The sequence below is a fragment of the Haematobia irritans genome, chromosome 3 (assembly GCF_050003625.1).
Source record: "Haematobia irritans isolate KBUSLIRL chromosome 3, ASM5000362v1, whole genome shotgun sequence".
Classification (NCBI taxonomy): Eukaryota; Metazoa; Arthropoda; class Insecta; order Diptera; family Muscidae; genus Haematobia; species Haematobia irritans.
Window position 1 is genome coordinate 148,885,146 of NC_134399.1, and position 24,290 is coordinate 148,909,435.

At 34.2% G+C, this 24,290-nt stretch overlaps 1 protein-coding gene across 1 annotated transcript in view; it reads left to right on the plus strand.

The window, feature by feature from the left end:
• Positions 1-24,290, plus strand: part of LOC142230123 (GTPase-activating Rap/Ran-GAP domain-like protein 3) — a 333,099-nt gene that overhangs the window by 226,720 nt on the left and 82,089 nt on the right. Inside the window, exon 5 of the mRNA XM_075300757.1 lies at positions 1,533-1,651. Within this exon, the coding sequence (XP_075156872.1) occupies positions 1,533-1,651 (119 nt within the window). The remainder of the gene's footprint in view (positions 1-1,532; positions 1,652-24,290) is intronic.

Consider the following 24,290-nt stretch of genomic DNA (forward strand, 5'->3'; position numbering starts at 1 on the left):
AAAATTTCCGTAGTTAAATTAACGCTAAATTTAACTTATTTTTATTGGAAAAAAGTTATTTGCTAGTAGTTAAATTTTATTTTTTTTTCGAAATTTGCTACAACTTAATAAAATCTTACTTTTTTTAAGTATGTCTCAAAAATTTTGTGAACTAAACGTGGGCATAAAGTTCAATGACCGTACACATAAGTTCAATATGAACTAAAGCAAACGAAGATTTTCGTACGATTCCCAAAAATAGTAAAAATGAACTACTGTATGGTTAAAATGGTGATGATTTGGCGCCAATGAGTTTCTTCTTTATTTTTAGTTCAATTTCAATTCAATTTTTCTCCTATGAGAGGATGTAATTTCGTGAACTGCAGTTAAAAAGTACAAAAGGGCTTTAAATTTTCCTGGATTTAACAACGCTTTGTGGAAATCTCAAAATGTGGAGTAACATTTAGTTCAATTTTCGTTCGAGGTAGTTCATTCTTCCTATAAAACAGTTGACTTTTTTCGGTGTACTTTTCCTGAAATAATCAAAATAATAAATGAAAACAAAAATATTCCTGTAAAGTCTTGCCAAAATCTAGATGAACAAGAAACTGCGGATCAATTAAGCGAAAAGCGAACATAGTACTGACCTTAATATACACTGAAAAAAATATTGTCGTGAGGTCAAAGATTTCATGTCTTTAAAATACGAATACAAATTTTGCTTTGCATAGAAGGCGCATTTCTCTAAAATAAAGTTATTTTCCTTGTCCAAAAGTCGATAAACTTTTCAATGAAGTCGTATTGTCCTTATAATTAAGTGATTTGACTTAAAAATGGGTATCTTAACATGAAAGAAAAAATTTATAGGCTAAGGTCAACTTGACTTTAATAATTCAGAAAAATTCTTTAAATTTAATGAAATTGTCTTTAAATCTGTTGTCTTTTTGCATCTTGACTACAAAGCAAAAAATCGTTCAAATGTAGGACATGTTTTTCCAAACTTTATTTTAAAGAAGTTTTTTACTTCAAGCATAGCATAATTTCTACTGGAAGTCGAGTCTTAATTTGGAAAATAAAGTTGCCGTTAACTCGTTTTTAAAGGACTTTGATAGCATATGAAGACAAAAAGCTCAAAAAGCGAAAAATTAAAATTTGCTTCCTAAAAGCAAGTACACAAAACCTAAATTTAAAAGAGAATTGTGTCTTAAAAGTATCCTCACTTGTATTCTCCGATTATTTGGCTCGGAATCAATACCAAAATTTTTAAAGTAAAGACAAAATCTTTGGAACCGAGTATGCTTTTTTTTTCAGTGTAGATTGCAAAAAGTGAAAACATGCACTCGGTTTTGCTCCCCACTGTATGTCAGTCCGGTTGCATATGGAACCATAGTCTTACAATCCTAGGCACGTATTCTTAAAGACAATTTCAAAATGAATTTCATTTTTAATATCAGCTATATTATATTACTATTATTTTCATGTGGACACATTTCACAAAGAATGTCTTTCTTCTGCACACCCTCTCACACTTTCTTCCTTGTTTTTCCTTGCAGTACATCAAAACTATGTTGGCATTGATGCTGAAAAAAGTCCATATTTTTTATCGGTTGTATCTCAAGACTCAGGCAACCAAGGAGCTCCCATGTATCGAGCCATACTATTTCGCAAACAGGTAAGTTGAAAATGAAAAACAAACTTATATACAATCCATATACATTCATCCCAGTCATCAGGACGAAAGGCAAAGGCAAGCCATGGTGGGAGAGGTATAACGAAGACCTTCGCACGAGAAACATCTCTAATAGCAAATATGAGCACGTAACAACTAAAAGTGAAACAAAAGCTATTCATTTGGAGCATTTCACAGCAAGTGACGAAAGCGACGCTTGTTTTTTGTTTTTTTTTTTTTTTTGTCAAGTATGGGCCTTCTGTACAGAACTGTTGGAGGCTGTTAACACGTACGTCACGTATATGAATCACAAAGATGAAGGTGTCCGCACTCATTTGATATCATCATGGTACCAAAATAGAGAGATTCGAATTAATTTTTATCTCACAGAGACATGACCATATTTTATGTGTCATCTGAAATGTAGAACAAAAAAAAATCGATTCAAGCTAAATACAAATGCAATCAGCCATTTTTATTGGTATTTTTATGCCATGTGGCATAGCTATTTTAAAAGCGTAGTACATTTTTGTAAAAATAATTCTATATTTTTCTTTGTAGTAGGAACTGTAATTATGCTATAAACATTCTCACCATTTATATGTAGGTACTAAGATCACGGTTGCTACTGTTGTTAAAAATTCTACTGTTTGGTAGATTGGTAGAATTCTTGATGTTTTGGTGGATTTTTAACTTTTTTTTAACTATTAGTCTCCAGGGATATGTATACACTCAAATATATTGGTAGAATTCTTGATGATTTGGCAGATTGTGCAACTAAGACGAACTTCACAAATTTTCTATAGAGATAAAATTTGACAAAATTTTCTATAGATATAAAATTTTGACCCAATTTTTCCATAGAAATTTTTGCCAACATATTCTATAGAAATAAAATGTTGACAAAATTTTGATTTTTTTATAGAAATAAATTTTTGTCTATAAAGCTACACATTTCCTATAAATAATTTTAAAACTTTTTCTTTTTGTTTCAAATAAATGTCGCTATTAGGAGTGATCAAAAAATAATAAATAAACTTTTAAAATAAAATAATAAAACGTTTCTTTTGAAGAAATATTTGTTTAATGATAACCACTAAAATATGATCAAACTCGCAAAATTTTCTTTATTTGGTAGTTTTTTGGTAAATTGTCTTCAAATTTTGGTAGATTATTTTTGGTTCGAGTGACAACCGGGACTAAGATGCATTTTTATGCACATTATTTAAAACCTTATATAATTGGTTACACTGCAACAAAGGTGCATTTAGTGCTCATTTTTGTATTTTGTCACAATTTTTTTATTTCTTTCCAGAGTTGAAACCTTTATGTGATAAGTTGTTGTGAAAAAAATAAAGAAATTGGCTCTGCTGTAGAAAATCAGTTCTGGTGACCAATTGAAGGTCACTTTCGAGCAACTTCTTGGCTCTTTCCAGTTTAAGTTTGTCTGCGCCACACTGTGGAACAGAGGGAAACGAGATAGGCACATGGTATCTTCGGCAATAATTCTCAAGGCTGGACTCTGAATCGATCTAGCCATGTCCATCTGTTTGTGAACACATGGTTGTGACCGAAGTATTGGGCGCCGTTAGTTCGATCGACTTCAAATTTGGCACAAGTACACGCAAAAAATAAAAACGTTTGGAAAACGTGTACCGAACACATTTTTCTTTTGTTAGAGTTTTTTGAATTCCTTCGAAAATTGTATACTTTTATCATCAAAAAAATTCGTGAGTTACAAAATTTTTATTTTTTCAATAAAAAATTATTTTTGAACCAACAACACAGTCCATTTCGTTTATACCAAGCACTGTTCTTTTCTGAATTTAAGTCTTTAATAAGACACATTTTACAGTTCATAGTGAAAATTTAATCGTATAGAAAATAGTATGCAATGTTGAACTTTTTTTTGGGAATCTGCCGAACATATCTGGAACATATGTAAAAAAAAAAAAATAAAAAAAACTTTTTGGTGTTCGCTCGAAGCAGGGATCGAACCCACCACCCTAGGCATGCAAGGCGGACGCCCAACTAAATGTTTGTTTCTGTTAAATAAAGTTTGTTTAATCGGTTCGTGGGCGCCGCAAGTTATGCTATATAAATATAACTTATATGGATAATTGTCTATTGATGACAATAACAGCTGCATAGCTTAATGGATAGTGTGTTGGCTTACAAATTGCATGGTTCGATTCTCCGACCAGGCGAAAGGTTAAATTTTAAAAATTTATAAAATCGAATAATTGTTTCTACATTGTATTACAGAAAAAGGTGCCAAGAACTAAAAAACCTCGAGGAAGTGAGAAAGAAAATGCAATTATCCAGAAAAGATTGTTTTTATGCCCACCACCATAGAATGGTGGTGTCTGGATGTCTATTGTAATCACGCTATAGCCTTCAATAATAAAGCAATTTTGCTTAATTTTTGCACAAACTCGTTTTATGTCTCCAAGAAGATGGGCTATATCGGTCCATGCTTTGGTATAGCCCCCATATAAACCGACCTCCCCGATTTGGGGTCTTGGGCTTCTAGAAACTGTATTTTCTATACGATTTGCCTGAAATTGGAAATCTATAGATATTTTAGGACCATATATAAGTGTGCCGAAAAAGGTGCATATCGGTCCATGTTTTGGTATAGCCCCCATATAGACCCATCTCCCAAGTTTACTTCTTGGGCTTCTAGAAATCGTATTTTCAATCCGATTTTCTAGAAATTGGAAATCTATAGGTATTTTAGGACCATATATAAGTGTGCCGAAAATGGTGCATATCGATCCATGTTTTGGTATAGCCCCCCTATAGACCGATCCCGATTTGGGTTCTTGGGCTTCTACAAACCGTATTTTCTATCCGATAGGAAATATATAGGTATTTTAGGGCCATAAATGAGTGTGTCGAAAATGGTGCCTATCGGTCCATGTTTTGGTATAGCCCCCATGTAGACCGACCTTCCAACTTTATTTCATGGGCTTGTAGAAACTGTATTTTCAATCCGATTTTACTCAAATTGGAAATCTATAGGTATTTTTGGACCAAAAACAAGTGCGGCGAAAATGAGCTATATCGGTCCACGTTTTGGTATAGCCTCCATATAATCCGACCCACCGATTTGGGGTCTTGGCCTTCTAGAAACCTTATTTTCTATTCGATTTGCCTGAAATTCGAAATCGAGAGGTATTTTGGAACCACAAATATGTGTGTCGAAAATGGGGAGTATCGGTTCATGTTTTATATAGCCCCAAATTAGACCGATTTCCTGATTTACCTCCTTGGGCTTATCCGTTTTGCCTGAAATTGTAACGTATTTAGTTTTTATCACTCCATTTCTCATGGCCTCCATATAGGCCGATTTCACTTCTTGAGGGTATAGAAGGCGCACTGATCGTGAAATTTGCTTGAAACTGAAAGTAAAATTTTCAAATCTATAGATTTTAGATTTCAAATCAATGCGTTATTTAATCATTTCTATATATTATTATTCTATACATTATTAAGTAACCCGCTATATATTATCAAGTAACACGTTACGATGAAGAGTTTTCAAAGGTAACTGTTATATTTGATTCATGGTGGTGGGTAGTTAAGAGTTGGCCTGACCGAACTTACTGCTGTATATACTTGTTTTGAGTTAGTATTTATGAAATTGTTTTTACATCCTGGAAAGGAATAAACGTTTATCACAAAAAGTATATACATTTCTTCCAAATAAACTTCCTTAAAGCAAAAAGCAAATGAGAAACGAACTTTCTTTGTCTAAAATTTCGTTTGGGAGGAAAGAATTATTTTTTTGCGTGTATATGTTTTGGATCAAAATATAACCCTAGTACCATCTGTTCAGAGTTTTGCTCTGATTTTCTTTAAATTTTACAAAATGATTATAATTGATAGTGTCGTGAATTGTACTACATTTGATTCAAATCGGTTCAGATTTACATATAACTCCAATATTTCGCTTCATATATGCTCATATGGCCACAGAGAACATAAATATGTTCAAAATTCGCAATTTTTCTAATACTGTTGTAGCATTTTTTGGACAAAATTTAATCAATTTGTAGCATTTTATTGATTCTTACTTTGTTTTTAATCGATTTGAAAAAAAAAAATAATATTAACCACTAAAAATATGAAAAAGCAAGTTCTACAAAGTTGAAGTAAAAGAATAAAGAACATCTTTGGGAGAATAATTTGGAAGTTGTTTTAGAGTTGTGCCTTTGAACAACTTCCAATTTTTTGCGTGATATCTTTCGCCCGATTTAAATTCATATGAACACAGGAGGTCGACATTTCACTACGATTTTCTCAAAATTTTGCACAGAGAGTAAAATTAGCATTTTAGCAATTTTTGCCAAATTTGAAAAATACTGTTTTTCATAAGAAATTAACCAATTGGGGACTTCAAAATATATACACACAAAGAAATTTTCATTAAAATTTTTTTTCTACCAGTGTAAGGTGAAACGTTATATGTTTGAACAATGCAAACAATTTTTTTTTTTTTGAGCCAATCACGAAAATATATATGCTTGAAGCAGAATGTGTTTAGGAGTATATAGTACAGAAGCCCTTTTTTTAAGGTGTAGCTACTTGTGGTTTTCCAATTGTCTAAATAAACATTTAGACTTATTATATTTCATGTTAGCCTGATAATGAAACAGGCAATTGACTTATTCTAAATATATTAAGAATTTGAATTAAACAGAATTTAATTTATTGTGAATTATAAAAAAAATGTATCTGAAAACTTGTAAAACCCATCGAAATTACCAACTACTTTAACATTATTGTGAATTATCACTATGAAATATTGTATGTATGTAGGTTTCATGGTAGGCTTAGTGACCTACAAACTTTCTATTGCATTTTACATTTCAAACGGTGAGCATATTTTAATAAACCCAAAACCCCACAAATTGTAACTCTCAATTTTTTATTTCCACTTCTCGGTTGTTACATGTCATAATTTCTCATGTATCGAGAAATTATGACAACTGATTAACATCCACAACTCTCCTATTGTAAAGGTAACCTCCTGCTGCTCCTCTAGCCCACATCATACAGTCCACAACATTTACTCCCGGATTTGGTGTCCACTCATTTTTGTGCCCAGCATCAACGTCGCCAATTCCCCCTTACTCCCTTTTTTAATCATGGTCCACTCGAGGAGAGGATTTTCAAATGAACGAAGAGTACCCAAACAGGAGAACAGAAGGTAAATGATAATTACACCAAAACCTTCCACTTTAGTTGTTTTGTGACGGTGATCAGAGCCAATTGATATCGGCAATTGTGCATCGAACTCGTGAATTCGTAGCGTAAAAACGAAATTAAAATCATTTCGAAGTGTATAAATAATAATTTCCGTAATTTGTGGAGTCAAAAAATAATAATTTGTGTGGGAAAAGTTTCTGTTAAAATAAAACTTTTCTAAAACATTTTATGCTCAAAACTGGATGGACAAAGCAATAGTAAAGTGTAATAAAACGGTAAAATTGTGAGAAAATATTGCCATTCTCAAAATAATTTCTTCAAAATATTAAACAAAAGATAATTTATTTTATTGCACAGTTAAAAAGTCATAGTAAAAAAAACTTCCCAAGCATTTTAAAATTCTTAATTCTAAAGCTAAATTTAACTATTCTAATTCTAAAAGGGAAAAAACTATGTGGTTAATATCACAGTAAATTTTATACAATTGCACTATTGTATACCCTATAAAACATTTAAAATAGTAAAAACTTCTTAAAACCCTCATTAAAACATAGTTATCTCTACAATTTCGAGTTTGAAACTCAAAAATCGTGATATCACAGTCAAATCGAAAAACTAGAACCAGAGAAATTGCAAATCTTGGTCAAACGAATATGATTTTGCCTCATCATATTAAAAAGTTGAGCTAAAAGTCAAAAATTCATGCCAAAATTACAACAAACACATAATAATTAGGTGGAAAATAATTTAACATTTACGCCAAAGCTCAAAGCTCGGAAATTGTCGGTAATCTTCTTATAATTATATATCGTAACAAATCATTTTTAACATTTTTTTTTTCGTAAAAGTTGGGAAAAGTTACGTAATAGTTTAAACCCATGTGAGAAATATAAATACCGTTAACGTATTACATAAACTATTTAATACAGAAAATTACACAATTTTTCTGTATACCCAAAAAACAATTTTTTTTATGTTAATCAAAGAAATACCGTTAGAAGAAAACAAAAGCGAATTAAATTCTTTATCTTCATATGTTTCTTTTTTTCTAACTCCTCTCATATTACCTTTCTCACCAAAGTTAATAATTCGGTTTGGATTGCGCTTTCAATGTATGTTACCTGTTTCAATTCTCACATCCATTATCTTTATACCCATTTCATTTTTCTCACTCGGGTTAAAAGAGCGACGTGATATTTGGAAAAAGAGAATTAAATGTAAAGAAAAGCAAGATGATAGTGAAGATTATAAATAGAGAGTGGCTGTAACAAAGGTGCTCAATAAATTTTGGAGTAAAGAACGAGAAAACAAAAAACGAAAAAAAAAAAATACATTTATAAATACGTCTTTCGAAAAGTGGTTAGTATATAAAATGGTTTAAAGAGCAAATATTTATTCTAATTAAATGTTCAAAAAAAAATATTGTGTAAGATTAAATAATAATAAAAAAACATACATAGTGCTGCGGGCAGACAAAACATTAAATATATAAAATAATTATACAAATCGGTATTACGGTTCGGTATTAATAATAATTGCAAAAAAGTGGAATGTTAAGGTAAACTATTCCTTTTATGATATTAAATAACCCCTAATGCACTAACCCATATATCATTGTGAATCTCATACAATATCGAACCACTGTGTAAGAAAATAAGAGAGCAGACCAATCTCGCACAAAACACACTCCATCAGACAAATCATACTGCATAGTACTTCGCTACAACGTTTGAACAAGAATATTTTGAAACTGTTATACACGCACAGTGTCTCGAAACCAATTTCATGGATGAACGTACAATTTTATGTTAAAACAGAACACACATGAGAAGATTTAGAGACAATATACACAAATCAGTAACGAGCTAGTTACTGGCTACATTTTTCGCAACCAAAAGGGAAATATTAAAAAATTAAACTGTCTGTTCGAAGGCTTACACTCACAAAAATGAATGTCAGTTGATTTCTAAATCGCTAATTAAAACATAATAATTTTATATCTTTAAAACTAATTTGTCACTAACATCAACATAATTAACACCATTTAAATAATTTATCTCTATTCATGCGCAAATTTAAGCAAAGTTTATTAAATATTTTGCGAATCCCTAACGCGGATTTTTAAATATTGGTGATTATTTTGTGTTGTTTGAAAATCCCTAACGTGGATATTTTTATATTGTGCCTAATCCATAAGCTGGATATATTTTTTATGTGGATCCCTAAGGTGGATTATGTTAAAATTGTGACTGATCCCTGTGTTGGATAATTTTTATATGATCCCTTGGGGGATGTTTGAAGAAAATGGGAATCTCATTCTGCACGTGTTGAGAGCGAATTCAACCGTGCTGTCAATAAATTATTGTTGAACATTTGTACACTTTCCTAAGGTATATTACATTTGCTAGTTTACAAGTAATCTAGTAGGTGAAACGTTATGTTGCATCAGCTGTACTTTTCAGAAGGATTACAAACATTCTACAGCTAACAAGTTTATCTTTCACATTTCGTAATTGGGGTTTACAAATAACCCTTAAGCTATGCATTTTTAACTGATACATAGCAATTCTAACTACAATTTTCGACAACTTTTTTCGGGTTTATAATTAACCCTAGAGCTATATATTTTTACGGATATATAGCAATACCTCTTATGCTTTATACCCTATTTCTTATCTCACATGGAAAGTTATGTTCGTGTTCTAAATGAAAGAAAATTGATTTGGATCTTCAATTTCGAAAGCCAATTCGTTTCGAGTTGGTTGTCGAACGTACAGTATGCGCAAAGGAAAGTAAACATTTTGAAATTTGAATGAATTCTCAGGACAAAAATTGGGAAATACTCATTTTGACAATTAAGAAACGAATCTTCAAACATAAAAAAAAAACCAAATTCATTCGAATCGATGGTCTGCTTTGTGTTCAATTTGTAGGAACAAGGCATCATTTAGTTAACAATTTTCGTTTTATTTACAAATAACCAAAAGCAATATATTGTTAACTGATGTATTGCATTTTAAACTTGTGAGTTAGAATCTGCCTTTTTTAGCTAAAGATTGGCAAATTTCATGGTTACTCATTTGTCATTTTCACAATTTGACTGAAATTTTAATTAGTTGAATTTTATCGAAAAAACTGCGTTCCAACCCATTATATTTCAACTGCCAGTCAAACACATTACATTTCAACTGAATTGTAATCGTATGGGAACAAAAAAACTTTTCTGGGCAAATCAGATCTCTCTAGTTGCATCTAAATCAAAACTGTTTACAGTTCATTCAATTCCCGTCACACTATCTTTAAAGATAACTTTGGTTTGTTTAGCAAATTTCATGATAAAATTTGCGTTTCCCGTAAGGGAATATTGAATCGACCAGAAGCTCAATACTTTATACCAAATCTTTTACGACATATTGTCACAAAATGTCTAATCCTACCGATCCATCAAATTCTCAAGCCAATGGCAACACTCTTAAACTTTCTCCTATCTATGAAAAATTTGCATTCATTTGCAACCAACTAACTGATTTTTGCCCAGATTTTGAAAATTCTGATATTGCGGACCAATCAGACACTCTACTTGAGGTCAAATTGGAGGATTTAGGAGACAGATGGCAAAAAGTTCAATCAGAATATGAAACTTTAATGCTGTCTCCTGAAGCTAATGTTTCCAAAGAGTTAAAACAAAATGCTAAAGTCAATTTCAATATATGTTCAGTGGCCTATTACGAGACTCGAGCTCAAATTTTGGACGTTGTAAGAATGTCGGTTAATACAGCGCCTCGTAGAACCACAAGATTGTCCGTTTTCAATGAAAGGCAACCAGAACCGCAAACCCTTAACAACTCTGAAGTATGTATAAAAGTTCCCCCATGCGACACAGAGATATTCAAGGGCAGCTATGAAGATTGGCCATCCTTTCGTGACATGTTCACGGCCGTATATGTCAATCACCCAAGGTTGACACCCGCCCAAAAGCTCTATCACTTGAGAAACAAAACTAAGGGAAGCGCAGGTGCCATAGTGAAAAGATATGCATTATGCGACGAGAATTTCAGTTTGGCATGGAGCGCTTTGAAAACTCGATATGAGAACAAGCGAGTGTTGGTAGATAACCAGCTGAAAATATTATTTAATATTCCCGTAGCTACGGCTGAAAATAGTGAAGCCCTTCAAAGGATACATTCGACCGTAAAAGACTGCCTCAGCACTTTAACATCTTTGAATGTTAAAATCGAAACTTGGGATCCAATTTTAATATACTTAGTTTCGACAAAGCTTCCGGAGGAAACAATTTCCCAATGGGAGCAGTCTCTCAAATCACACCGTGAGCTACCTAGCTGGTCCCAAATGGACGAGTTCTTGGTTAATCGATTCGAGGTTGTAGAACGAATCTCCAATTTTAAAAACTCGCAAGTTCAAAGCGTTCAAACCCCGAAATATCATACTCAAAATAGTAACAAGATACATGCGTATTCATCTCAAGAGAATATAAGTCAACACTGTCCTTTGTGCAGCTCAGATCACAGTATTCGAATTTGTCCTGATTTTCGACATTTTTCTCCACAAGAGCGCGTTGATTTCGTTTTTCAGAAAAAACTTTGCAACAATTGTCTTTCCCCGGCTCATTCAAAAATAAAATGTAAGAGTAAACGAGTTTGTCTCACATGCAAAAAGCGACATCATTCTCTTCTACATTTGAATGTCAATCAAACCTCGAACAATAATGCTCAAAATTCTAACACATCTGGCGGTGATAAATTAGTCCGAAATAATCCCAATAATACACTCGAACAAAACGGTTCGAAACATCAACTCGAAAGCTGTCCCCCTTCAACTTCCAAAGAAAATTTTACTCGAGTTGATGCAAATTTTTCTCAAAACACCGATACTATTTTACTCAGGACGGCTTTGGTCCAAATTGAGCACAGAAACGAGCTTTTCACTGTTAGAGCCTTAATTGATCCCGGCTCCCAGAGAACGTTTTTGTCAGAAAAAATTCGGAATCTTTTACAAATCCCCTATCGTAAATCACGATTCGAAATCGGTGGAATAGGGGGGATGACACAATTTTCTGACAAAGAATGTGATCTCGTTCTTTATGCCCAAAGACATAAAATTCGATTTTCAGTTAGCGCTATAGTTCTACCAAAGGTTACTAGGAGATTGCCCGCTATTTCTTTTCAAATACCTACTTGTCCCGATCTACTCAGTCTCGATTTAGCGGACCCCAATTTCAATATCTCGTCCAATATTGACCTTATACTTGGAAATGATTCTGAGCGGTTTATCAATATTGAAGGTATTAAGAGAGATGTTTGTGGATTTGCTTCTGCATACAATACCATCTTCGGATGGGTTCTTAGTGGCCCAATGCCGAATGAAATCACTCACTCGTTTACTACCAAAGTTGTTTCCCTTGAGTCTGATGCCCTTTCTGGCGTGCTTCGAAAGTTCTGGGAAATTGAAGAAGTTCCTTCAGTTCCTGAGAAATCCGATACTGATAAATTTTGCGAAGATTTTTATGCCAAAACAACTACACGTGACACAGACGGTCGCTACGTTGTAAGGCTCCCATTTAGGAACGAATTTCCTGAAAAAATATTTCTTGGTTCATCTAGATTCATATCTCTTGGCCAATATGCCAGAATGGAAAAGACTTTAATTAAAGATCCTCAACTTCAAAATGAATATAGTTCCGTGCTGCGCGAATATATTGCACTGAACCATATGGAAGAAACTTCCTCCCAAGAAATTTGTTCCCAAGGTAAATTTTATTCCTTTTACCTCCCACATCACGCGGTTGTGCGTCCGGATCATAAATCCACTAAAGTTAGAGTAGTGTTCAACGCGTCTCGGAAATCCAAATCGGGGTTTTCCCTTAATGATGTGCTTTGCACAGGCCCAACTCTCCAAAACGATTTGGTATCTACGCTTCTCAATTGGAGAAGGTATAAATATGTGTATAGTGGAGATATCCAAAAAATGTATCGTCAAATAAAGATACATCCCGATGATAGATCCTACCAACGGATTTTATTTCAAAAGGATCCCAAAGACCCAGTGCGAGATTACCAGCTAAACACGGTTACATTTGGTATTAACTGTGCTCCCTTTCTGGCGATACGGACTTTGTTGCAACTAGCTCATGACTCAGAAAAAAAGTTTCCTCAAGTATCTCATATATTGAGACGAGAGACTTACGTCGATGATATTTTATGGGGAGGATTCTCTATCGAAGAAACAATAAAATCTCAGAAGTTGCTCGTAACAGTACTAAATTCGGCAGGATTTCCCTTAAAAAAGATAACTGCCAATGATCCCAAACTACTTGCAGATATTCCTCCTGAAGATTTATACGATCTAGATTTATTACGTTTTTCGGAAACGAGTGCCACGAAAACTCTCGGAATAAAGTGGAACGCTTTGAGTGATATGTTCTGTTATTCTAATATTTCTGTGAAACCTCAAGAATCTTTCACAAAGCGTGAAGTGCTTTCGTTGGTTGCTCAACTTTTTGACCCAGCAGGATGGATAACACCTGTGGTTATTAGAGCAAAAATGCTCATGCAACAGCTCTGGCTGGAAGCAACAAGCTGGGATGATAACATATCTTCAGATTCTCTTCGCTCTTGGAATGAAATATTGAATGACTTATCTCAGATTAGCGTTATAGAAATACCACGGTGGATCCAATTCATGCCCACTGATAAAGTTCAAATACATGGGTTTTGTGATGCATCCAAGGGGGCCTACTGCGCATGCGTCTATCTCAGATTTCAGACGTCTACCCCAACGGTTTTCTCTAACTTATTTATAGCGAAAAGCAAAGTGGCCCCACTCAAACCTGTTTCATTGCCCAGATTAGAACTAAATGGTGCTTTATTGTTATCTAATCTGGTCAAATACGTAACACAAATATTTAACAGTAACATAACTGGGATAACTCTATGGTCAGATGCATCTATAGTTCTCGGCTGGCTATCTAAACCGCCATACACGTGGGAGACTTACGTAGCCAATCGAACGGCACAGATTCACGAACTCGTTCCTACCGCACAATGGAAATATGTATCTACCCATGACAACCCGGCCGATCTTGGCACTCGTGGTTCAAAGCCTCGTGATCTGGTTTCAAATTCACTTTGGTGGAATGGGCCATCGTGGCTTACAAACCCAGAATCCACTTGGCCAATTAAAAATCCAATATGTCCTAACTTAACTCCTGAAGTTGTAACCTCACATCAAACAATAACCGAAAAAAATGATATACTATCTAGGTTTTCATCATACCCAAGAGCTCTGCGTGTCATTTCATATGTGTTCCGTTTTTATCGCCATTCTCATCCTCGGCGTAGTAATGACCAAATCTCTCAAACGATATTTTTGACTCAAGCGGAGATTCAATTCGCTAAGAATCGTTTGATATCTCTAGCTCAAAAACAATATTACAGTTCTGAATATGAGGCATTAAGTAACTCTAAAACACTGTCTCATAAAAGTAGTTTATCCACTCTGAATCCATTTCTAGACTGTCAAAAAATAATTAGGGCAAATGGTCGCTTAATAAATTCAACTCTCCCGTATAAAGAACGATATCCCATAATACTGCCGGGAAATTCTCATTTTTGTCACATATACTTGTCTCACCTACATACCTTTTTAGCCCACGGCGAATGCAATCAAATGTGCAGATTTGTACAAACTGAGTATTACATCTCTCGTTTAAAACCCCGTGTGAAAGCAATAATTCACAAATGTAAAACCTGCTTGATTTATAAACACAAACCAAGTTGTCAGATAATGGCTCCGCTGCCACCCGACCGCTGCAACTTCTCTCCCCCATTTCATGTTACCGGTATCGATTTCGCCGGGCCGTTTGAACTGAAAAGTTCGACACTCAGAAAATCCCCCGTAATGAAAGGATATGTATGTGTGTTTGTGTGCTTCAGCACCAAAGCAATACATTTGGAAGTATGTTCTGACTTGTCGTCAGTTGCTTTTGAAGCTGCATTCGCTCGTTTTGTTGGGAGGCGAGGGCTCCCTTGTAGAATATTTTCAGATAATGGTCGCAATTTTCTCGGCGCCAGCAGAACTCTACTTCGAGAATTTGTCCATTTTATCAAAACTACGTCTAGTGATATATCTCAGAAATACTTAACACACGGATTCGAGTGGAAATTCATACCACCCCATGCACCCCATATGGGAGGTTTATGGGAGGCAGCGGTCAAAAGCTTCAAAACCCATTTCAAGAAACTCGCCGGAGCCCATCGTTTCACATTTGAGCGGTTTTCAACCCTTCTAGCACGTATAGAAGGCGTCTTAAATTCCCGTCCAATTTCAGCAATGACAGAAGATCCATCTGACCTCACAGCCTTAACTCCAGGCCATTTTTTGAGAGGATCTCCCTTATTAGCACTCCCTGAGCCGATATCGCCAAAGTTGTCCCTTATTAATAAATGGACCAAACTAAAAGCTCTGCACCATCAATTTGCGATAAGGTGGAAAGAGGACTATTTAAAGGCTATGCATAAAAGGTATAAGTGGAAGTCTCCTACTCCGAATTTAAAAATTGATGATTTAGTCGTTGTTATCGACGACTTGCTACCCCCGTATGAATGGCTTTTGGGCCGAATTACTAAAACTTATTCTGGTTCAGACACTAAAGTGCGAGTTGCCGACATACGTACAGCATCTGGAACTATAACCCGGCCCATAGCAAAGTTATGTTATTTGCCGCTCGCTAATAATACTGATGAATCTCAGCTAGATAGCGCACAACACTAACTATCACGAATACTAGTCACTACACTAACATTTACATTCACTAACCACGTCTCATGTATTTCAGATCATTCCTATCAAACCAAAAGAGGTCTCCAAACTTTTATAAGTGCAAACTTTGTAATAAGTTCCACGCCCTCAAAGTGTGTCCAAAATTCTTAAAAATGACGCCTAAGCAACGTAATATATGGGTGTTACGAGAGGTCTACTGTGTGAATTGCCTTGCCAGGAGCCACCGATTTCGCGATTGCCGGTCCAGGAATATGTGTAAAAGATGTGGACGGCCCCACAACACCCTATTGCATCCTAATTACACAAAACGACAGGGTGAACCAACTCATGACACCAATAATGTTCAGAGAGAAAATACACGTAATAACAACCAAACTGTAACCAACGCCAACACAAACAGCTCCAATGAAACTACACCAAATCAAAAAATATTGTCTGAAGCTATTCGTGCGTTAGCCTCAGTGTTGTGCTCTTCGCCTAAGTAGAGAGGTGGGAGCATGTCTAAATAAACATTTAGACTTATTCTAAATATATTAAGAATTTGAATTAAACAGAATTTAATTTATTGTGAATTATAAAAAAATGTATCTGAAAACTTGTAAAACCCATCGAAATTACCAACTACTTTAACATTATTGTGAATTATCACTATGAAATATTGTATGTATGTAGGTTTCATGGTAGGCTTAGTGACCTACAAACTTTCTATTGCATTTTACATTTCAAACGGTGAGCATATTTTAATAAACCCAAAACCCCACAAATTGTAACTCTCAATTTTTTATTTCCACTTCTCGGTTGTTACATGTCATAATTTCTCATGTATCGAGAAATTATGACAACTGATTAACATCCACAACTCTCCTATTGTAAAGGTAACCTCCTGCTGCTCCTCTAGCCCACATCATACAGTCCACAACATTTACTCCCGGATTTGGTGTCCACTCATTTTTGTGCCCAGCATCAACGTCGCCAATTCCCCCTTACTCCCTTTTTTAATCACCAATCAAATATAAAGGAAACACATTTGAATTCCATCACGATAGACCAAAATCTTTTTGTACAATTTATTGTCACTGGAATAAATCTGTCAGCTGGCAAACGAGGGTTTAAAAATGATAGCAACTTGAAGTTGGTTGCAATAAATATCAGTCACCCTCTAAACCATTCAAATAACCACTCTAGTTGAACTAGTACTTGCCTTAAAGGCCTCCATAATCAATGGTGCATAAATCTTTTTTTTTTTTTTTTTAATTTCTAAAGATTAACGATTTCTGCCTAGATTATATGGTAACTTTGCACGTCCTACATTTAATTTCAATTATATTATATTTTGTTTTTAATTTTAACAGAGATTGATAAAAAAACCTGCTATCGATTTTGTTCCCACTGAAGCATTTGTTGTTGTGGATAACAAAGCCTTGATGTTGTATCTTGTTTTCAATTAAAAACAAAAACCGAAAATCTTTAGAGGTTTATGTTTTCATTTTTACATGAACAAATTTATCCAAGAATATCAACATTTACCATAGTCTGTTTTGATATGTTATGTACGGACATAAATATTTTATTCATGTTCATGACTGTGGTTTAACGTTGAACACATATTTTAGCTTCCATATAGCACACATGACATGGACTTTTTCATAGTATAGTGTCTTCATTATATTATGATATGGACCATTTCATAAAAATAAAAATTCATAATCGAACGAGGCTAGCAGAACTTTTAAAAAATTGTAATATAAAGTTGGCAATTTTTACCTATTTTATTTTTATCATTTTTTTGTTTCTCTGTCGAAAATCTTCAGTTTGGTCTATATTTTAACCATGAATCGTCTAACAAACGAACAACGCTTGCAAATTATTGAATTTTATTATCGAAATGCATGCTCTGTTAAGAAAGTTAATCGCGTGAAAAATTGTATTCAGCAACAAAGTTCATTTTTAGCTCAATAGGTACGTAATTAAACCCAATTGTCGATCTTGGAGTGAAGATCAGCTTTTGAAGCATTGTCAAAGCTTCCAGAAAAAAAGTCAGAGCTCGGTGCGATTTATGTGTTGGTGACATCATTGGACAAATGTGAGCACTACCATGAGATGATATCCAATTTTTTTTTGCCAAAAAATCCAAGAGTTTGACTTGCATTACACGTGGTTTCAAAAAGACGGTGCCAAATGACGCAAGCGTAATAATGGAGTTATTGAGAGGCGATTTCGGACCGGTCAACCGGCATACACTCAAAGGAAAATGAACCCTTTATGGCAATAAAGCCATGATTTTTTTTTTATTGGATCTGGTAACAATATAATAGTGAAATATATTAGATCTTAACATACATTTTATTGATTTTCGTACAAGTTTCACTTACATTCAATCTATCGTCAATTACATTTGCAAACAAATACGCCAATTATTACGATATTACTAAAATTCGACATAAAACACATATTTTTTAATTGCAAAAATAATTAACTTAAACTAATATCACAGTAAAACTTATGTTGCTATCACAGATGGTAACCGACTAAACTATAACAATACAATGCTGTAGTTGGCGTTAGCATTGTCTTTGTCTTCTTTTCTGTTTATTGCACTTGTTGTTTTTTGTTGTATACGTAAACTCTCTAAATTTAATTGGATCAATTAATTTTTTAATTGACCTTCAATTAATTTTTTAATTGATACTATCATTTCTGTGATTGAAGACATTTCAATTAAAAAATTAATTGGATCAATTAATTTCGTGATTGAACCAGAAAAAAAATTTTTGTGTGTAGGATAACATGTTTGGGACATATATGTTAATATGTTAGAACATATTATGATTGGGACATAAAATGTTTGTAAATATAATATTCTTAGATGCAAACATATATTACTTTGAAAATAGCCTATAAACATATATGCGTTTAGAAAGAGAGACCTAGAGAGTATGCTGCAAGTAAAATAATGGAAGTAACCAATTGGCGCCTTAAAAATATATCCACACAAACAAAATTTCATTAAAATTTTTTACTACCAGTGTATGCCCTAAGGTGAAACATAATATGTTTGAACAATACAAACAATATTTTTTTTTGGACCAATCCTGAAAATATATATGCTTGAAGCAAAATGTGTTTGGGGTATATGCTACATAAGCGATTTCTTTTTTGAGGGTGTATCCATCCTGTTGAAATGTCTATGGTGACCCAGAGTTTTAATACTATATTTAGGGTCTTACTTCAATATGGCTTCAATACCGCTACAGCCGGAGGATTATTCTCTCTCAGTAATGCTGGTGACATGTATGCGTTTTTTAACACTTCTCTATGTGTTTTCACCGCAATTTGGAAATTCGTTCGGCCTCGGTATAAAAAGGAGGTCCATTAAAGTAAACATAGAATTCGGCAATATTCGTTGATAAGAGAGAAGATTCGTTGGCACAAGTTCCGTTAAAAAATTTGCTAAATCATACAACGTCAAGTGTCAAAGTAGTGACAAGGTATGTAACGATTCTCCCTATACGGTCTGAATCCGGAGGAATGTGCTACCTTTTTGCTTCCGCCCGTGCTCAGTCCTGGGAGTCCTTTTTCCTTCGCATGAAGATTTGAGATCGCCGCATAAAAGAAAGTTAGTAAGATAGCTTGAAATTTAATAAGAGAGATAAAATTTAGATATAGAAGATTTGCCATAGGTAGTGACACGTAGAGAAGCAATATGATGACCTCAAACATGTTTTAAGAACAAAATGTTATTTTTGGACTGTGAGTAGTTTTGTAGCAAAAATTTTATTGTTTATACAATCAAATCTATGGTTGGCAAAATCTGAAAAATTGTTAACGAATATGTTCTTATTTCTACATAGTGTTGCGGAAATAATGGTAATCAAAACTGTTAGCTAAAATGCGAGTATAAGAGATTGAATTGAACTAAATTGCTGAAATCCTACCCTCTAAGGTAGTGATCAAGATGGAGTAACAGTGTGCATCAGTTCTAGTCTAGATTTTCAGTTTCCAATCCCAGCAAAAAAAATTGGAAGTTCTCCCAAAGGCACAACTTTAAAAGCACTTCCATAAGATGTACTCTCAAAGATGTTCTTTACTTTAACTACACAGGAAGTTCTTTTAATTCAATTATTTATAACTCGCTTTTTCCTTATTTTAAATTAACCTTTAATTTAATTTTTGTTCTTTAAAAAGAGGCTACAAACAGAGTTAGAATTAATAAAATGGTACAAATTATTGAAATTTTGTCGAAAAAAATTTAAATCCATTCAAAAAATATTGTAAATTTTAGTTCAAACGTTTCAGAATGCATTAAAAATCATAATAAATTATAAAAATATATTTATTTCGCAAAACTATGACAACATTTGTTAATTCACACCTAAAACACTGAGTTCGAAACACAGAGAAGAAGTGATGCAAATTCAGTGCAACGGCTGAAGGGGTGAACATCAGTACTATGACAATTTTGCACTACTTCAGGATCCAAAAACAAAATTTTCACTATTTTTTGGCGGCGCTTTTTTGCTGGGATGTTACTACATATTGATATATTAATTTGTTGTATGGTAAAAGTAGTTGAGATACATCCCCCATTAGAAAATGGGCATGGCAGTGGACGGATCGGTACACAATTTTGATCATATTTTATTCTCACTTTATTCTCATCCCCAGTGGTACATGTACAATATTTCAGAGCTGGAGGCGCTTTCGTTGGGTTGAGATACACCCTCCATTATAAAGTAGGCGTGTCAGTGGGCGGATCGGTCCAACATTTTGATCGTACATTATTATAGTCCCCTCATATACTACGGTGTATTTCCGTTGAGTTGAAATACACACTTCATTTGAAAGTGGGCGTGGCAGTGGGCGGACCGGCATAGCATTTTTATTATACTTAATTCTCACCCTCAGTGGTACACGAATAAAATTTTAGAGCTCTATGTGCTTCCGTTGATTTAATGTGTCAAAAACCTGTCATTTGGCCCATAGTGCATAGGGCGTGGATTTCGATCAAATCTGATCTTCACTTATCGGATCATTTCTGGTGTTTCTACCATTTTTTCGTGCAGTTTTGCGTACTTAATTGTAGGAAACGAATTTTAAATTATACATGTTTTAACTTTTTTTTATACCCTCCATCATAGAATTTGGGGGGTGGGGGGTATATTAACTTTGTCATTCCGTTTGTAACACATCGAAATATTGCTCTAAGACCCCATAAAGTATATATATTCTGGGTCGTAGTGAAATTCTGAGTCGATCTAAGCATGTCCGACCGTCCGTCCGTCTGTTGAAATCACGCTAACTTCCGAACGAAAAAAGCTATCGACTTGAAACTTGGCACCAGTAGTTGTTATTGATGTAGGTCGTATGTTATTGCAAATGGGCCATATCGATCCACTTTTAAGTACAGCCCCCATATAAACGGACCCCCAGATTTGACTGAAATTTGGTACATGGTGTTAGTATATTGTCTCTAACAAACATGCAGAAATGGGTCCACATCGGTCCATAATTATACATATATAGCCCCCATATAAACCGATCCCCAGATTTAGCTTGCGGAGCCTCTAAGAGAAGCCAATTTCATCCGATGCGGCTGGAATTTGGTACATGGTGTTAGTATATGGTCTCTAACAACCACGCAAAATTGGTCCACATCGGTCCATAATTATATATAGCCCCCATATAAACCGATCCAAAGATTTAGCTTGCTGAGCCTCTAAGAGAAGCCAATTTCATCCGATGCGGCTGAAATTGGGTACATGGTGCTGGTATGTCGTCTCTAACAACCATGCAAAAATTGGTCCACATCGGTCCATATTTATATATAGCCCCCATATAAACCGATCCCCAGATTTGGCTTGCACGTACAGAAAAACCATGTTTGGACATGGTTGCCGCATCCATTTAATGCTTATTTAGAGTATGTAATTCTCGCGAAAACGATGTATTTTGTCTTTGTAAAAATATCTTTCGAGCGGAGAAAAATATATGTTGGCAATAAGCATTTAAATGGTTCTCAAATGCCGCAAACATGTTCTATTATTTAAATGATAGAATTTGATACCATTATATGGTCAGGAAAATCATGTACATGACCATTCAATTTTTTTTTACTTTTTTGCAGAGAAAAAAGTATTTTTATAGTTTACGTATAGACATGTCTACAACCATTACATGGCCATAAAGACCATGTACATTGTTTTCGTGACCATTTAATTTTTTAATTTTTTTGCAGCGAAATAATTTTATAAAAACATTGAGCAGGTACACACGATTTTCATTTTGCGCGTCAGTCGTGTGTTGATTGTTTCTTGGAATGGACGGAGAATACGGAATTATTGTGTTTTGTGTTAATATATTTATTCAGAAATGGCACGTGGTTTTATGTGAATACAAAAAAGGAAAGTGTAATTGAAAAAAATGTACCTGGTTTTTGTTCTGCATTTTGATATATGGTATAATTTATTTTTATTTGCAGTTACATGATGTCTGCGTTTGTACATTTGATGGGCACGAAGTAAATATGGAATGATTACTTATTGTTGAAATTGAACCAAACTAGAGGGTGTAAAAATATGTGATGCTTGCTTGAACGACATTATAAATAAAAATAAACAATGAATTAGTTTATAAAAAAATTAAAAGCAAATAAATAAAGTTGGTTTTGCGTTTTCTTTTCCCAAGTGGCGTACTTTTTTCGACGACGAAAAAAGTTTTTTCATAAAAATCAAAACATTTTAGGTTGTGACCATGTTCTTTTAACTAGAAGAAAAACATTTTTGACGAATAACATAACATTTTAGATCGTGACCATTGTCTTTTAATGGAAACAAAATTCTTTTTATCAATGTAATACAATTTTAGACGAGGACAATTGTATATTTCTTAGAACCATGTTCACTGAGCCAACATGGTTGCAGGTTAAAATGTTACATGGTCGCCACAAAAAAAGCTGCTATCATATTATTTTGCTCTTCGAATATGATTGTGACAATCATGTTTCTTCTCTGCGTGTGCGGAGCCTCAAAGAGAAGAAAATTTCATCCGATCCGGTTGAAATTTGGAACATGATGTTAGTATATGGTATCTAACAACCATGCCAGAATTCTTCCATATCGGCCCATAATTATATATAGCCCCCATATAAACCGTTCTCCAGATTTGACCTCCGGAGCCCCTTGGAGGAGCAAAATTCACCCGATCCGGTTCCAATTTGGAACGTGGTGTTAGTATATGGTCTCCAATAACCATGCAAAAAATGGTCCACATCGGTTCATAATTATATATAGCCCCCATATAAACCGTTCTCCAAATTTGACCTTCGGAGCCCCTTGGAGGAGCAAAATTCATCCGATCCGGTTCCAATTTGGAACGTGGTGTTAGTATATGGTCTCCAATAACCATGCAAAAAATGGTCCACATCGGTTCATAATTATGTATAGCCCCCAAAATATATAGCAGCAAAATTCATCCGATCCGGTTCAAATTTGGAACGTGGTGTTAGTATATGGCCGCTAATAACCAAACCAAAATTGGCCCATATCGGTTCATAATCATGGTTGCTACTCGAGCCAAAAATAATCTACCAAAATTTTATTTCTATAGAAACTTTTGTCAAAATTTTATTTCTATAGAAAATTTTCTCAAAATTTTATTTCTATAAAAAATTTTGTTAAAATTTCAAAAAATCAAAAATTGGTCCACATCAGTCCATAATTATATATAGCCCCCATATAAACCGATCCCCATATTTGGCTTGCGGAACCTCAAAGGGAAGCAAATTTCATCCGATCCGGTTGAAATTTGGAACATGGTGTTAGTATATGGTCTCTAACAACCATGCCAGAATCGGTCTATATCTACACATAATTATATATAGCCCCCATATAAACCGTTCTCCAGATTTGACCTCCGGAGCCCCTTGGAGGAGCAAAATTCATCCGATCCGGTTCAAATTTGGAACGTGGTGTTAGTATACCGTCTCTAACAGCCATGCCAGAATTGATCCATATCGGTTCATAATCATGTTGTTACTCGAGACAAAAGTAATCTATCAAAATTTTATTTCTATAGAAAATTTTGTCAAAATTTTATTTCTACAATACATTTTGTCAAAATTTTATTTCTATAGAAAATTTTGTAAAAATTTTATTTCTATAGAAACTTTTGTTAAAATTTCATTTCTATAGAAAATTTTGTCAACATTTTATTTTGGAGTAAGTTGTTAGACAACGAGAGTTTTTGCTGGGTATATAGAGTGTCCTTTCTAGTTTGACAAAAGTATTTCTATCATACATAGAATAGCCCATATATTTTTATATGACAATGTGTGCGTGTGTTCTGCTCACAACTACATATTTATGTCTTTTACAGATTAATCACACACATCAACAATACACCCACGGTTCGTAGTACAATGCTTTGTTAAGACTTTGTTTATGGTTTTTCTACTTACCGCCGCACAATCCTTTATTTTGATGTCTTCAAAGAAGACGTTAGATGATGACGATGGTGATGCGCTCTTGATGTTTCATGTTGCTTTTACGATAAATTTAATTTGAAATTATTTTTAATAAGGCGCTCATTTCGAAGAAAGAAAGAAAGAACTTCAACCAAAGAATGAAGAAAA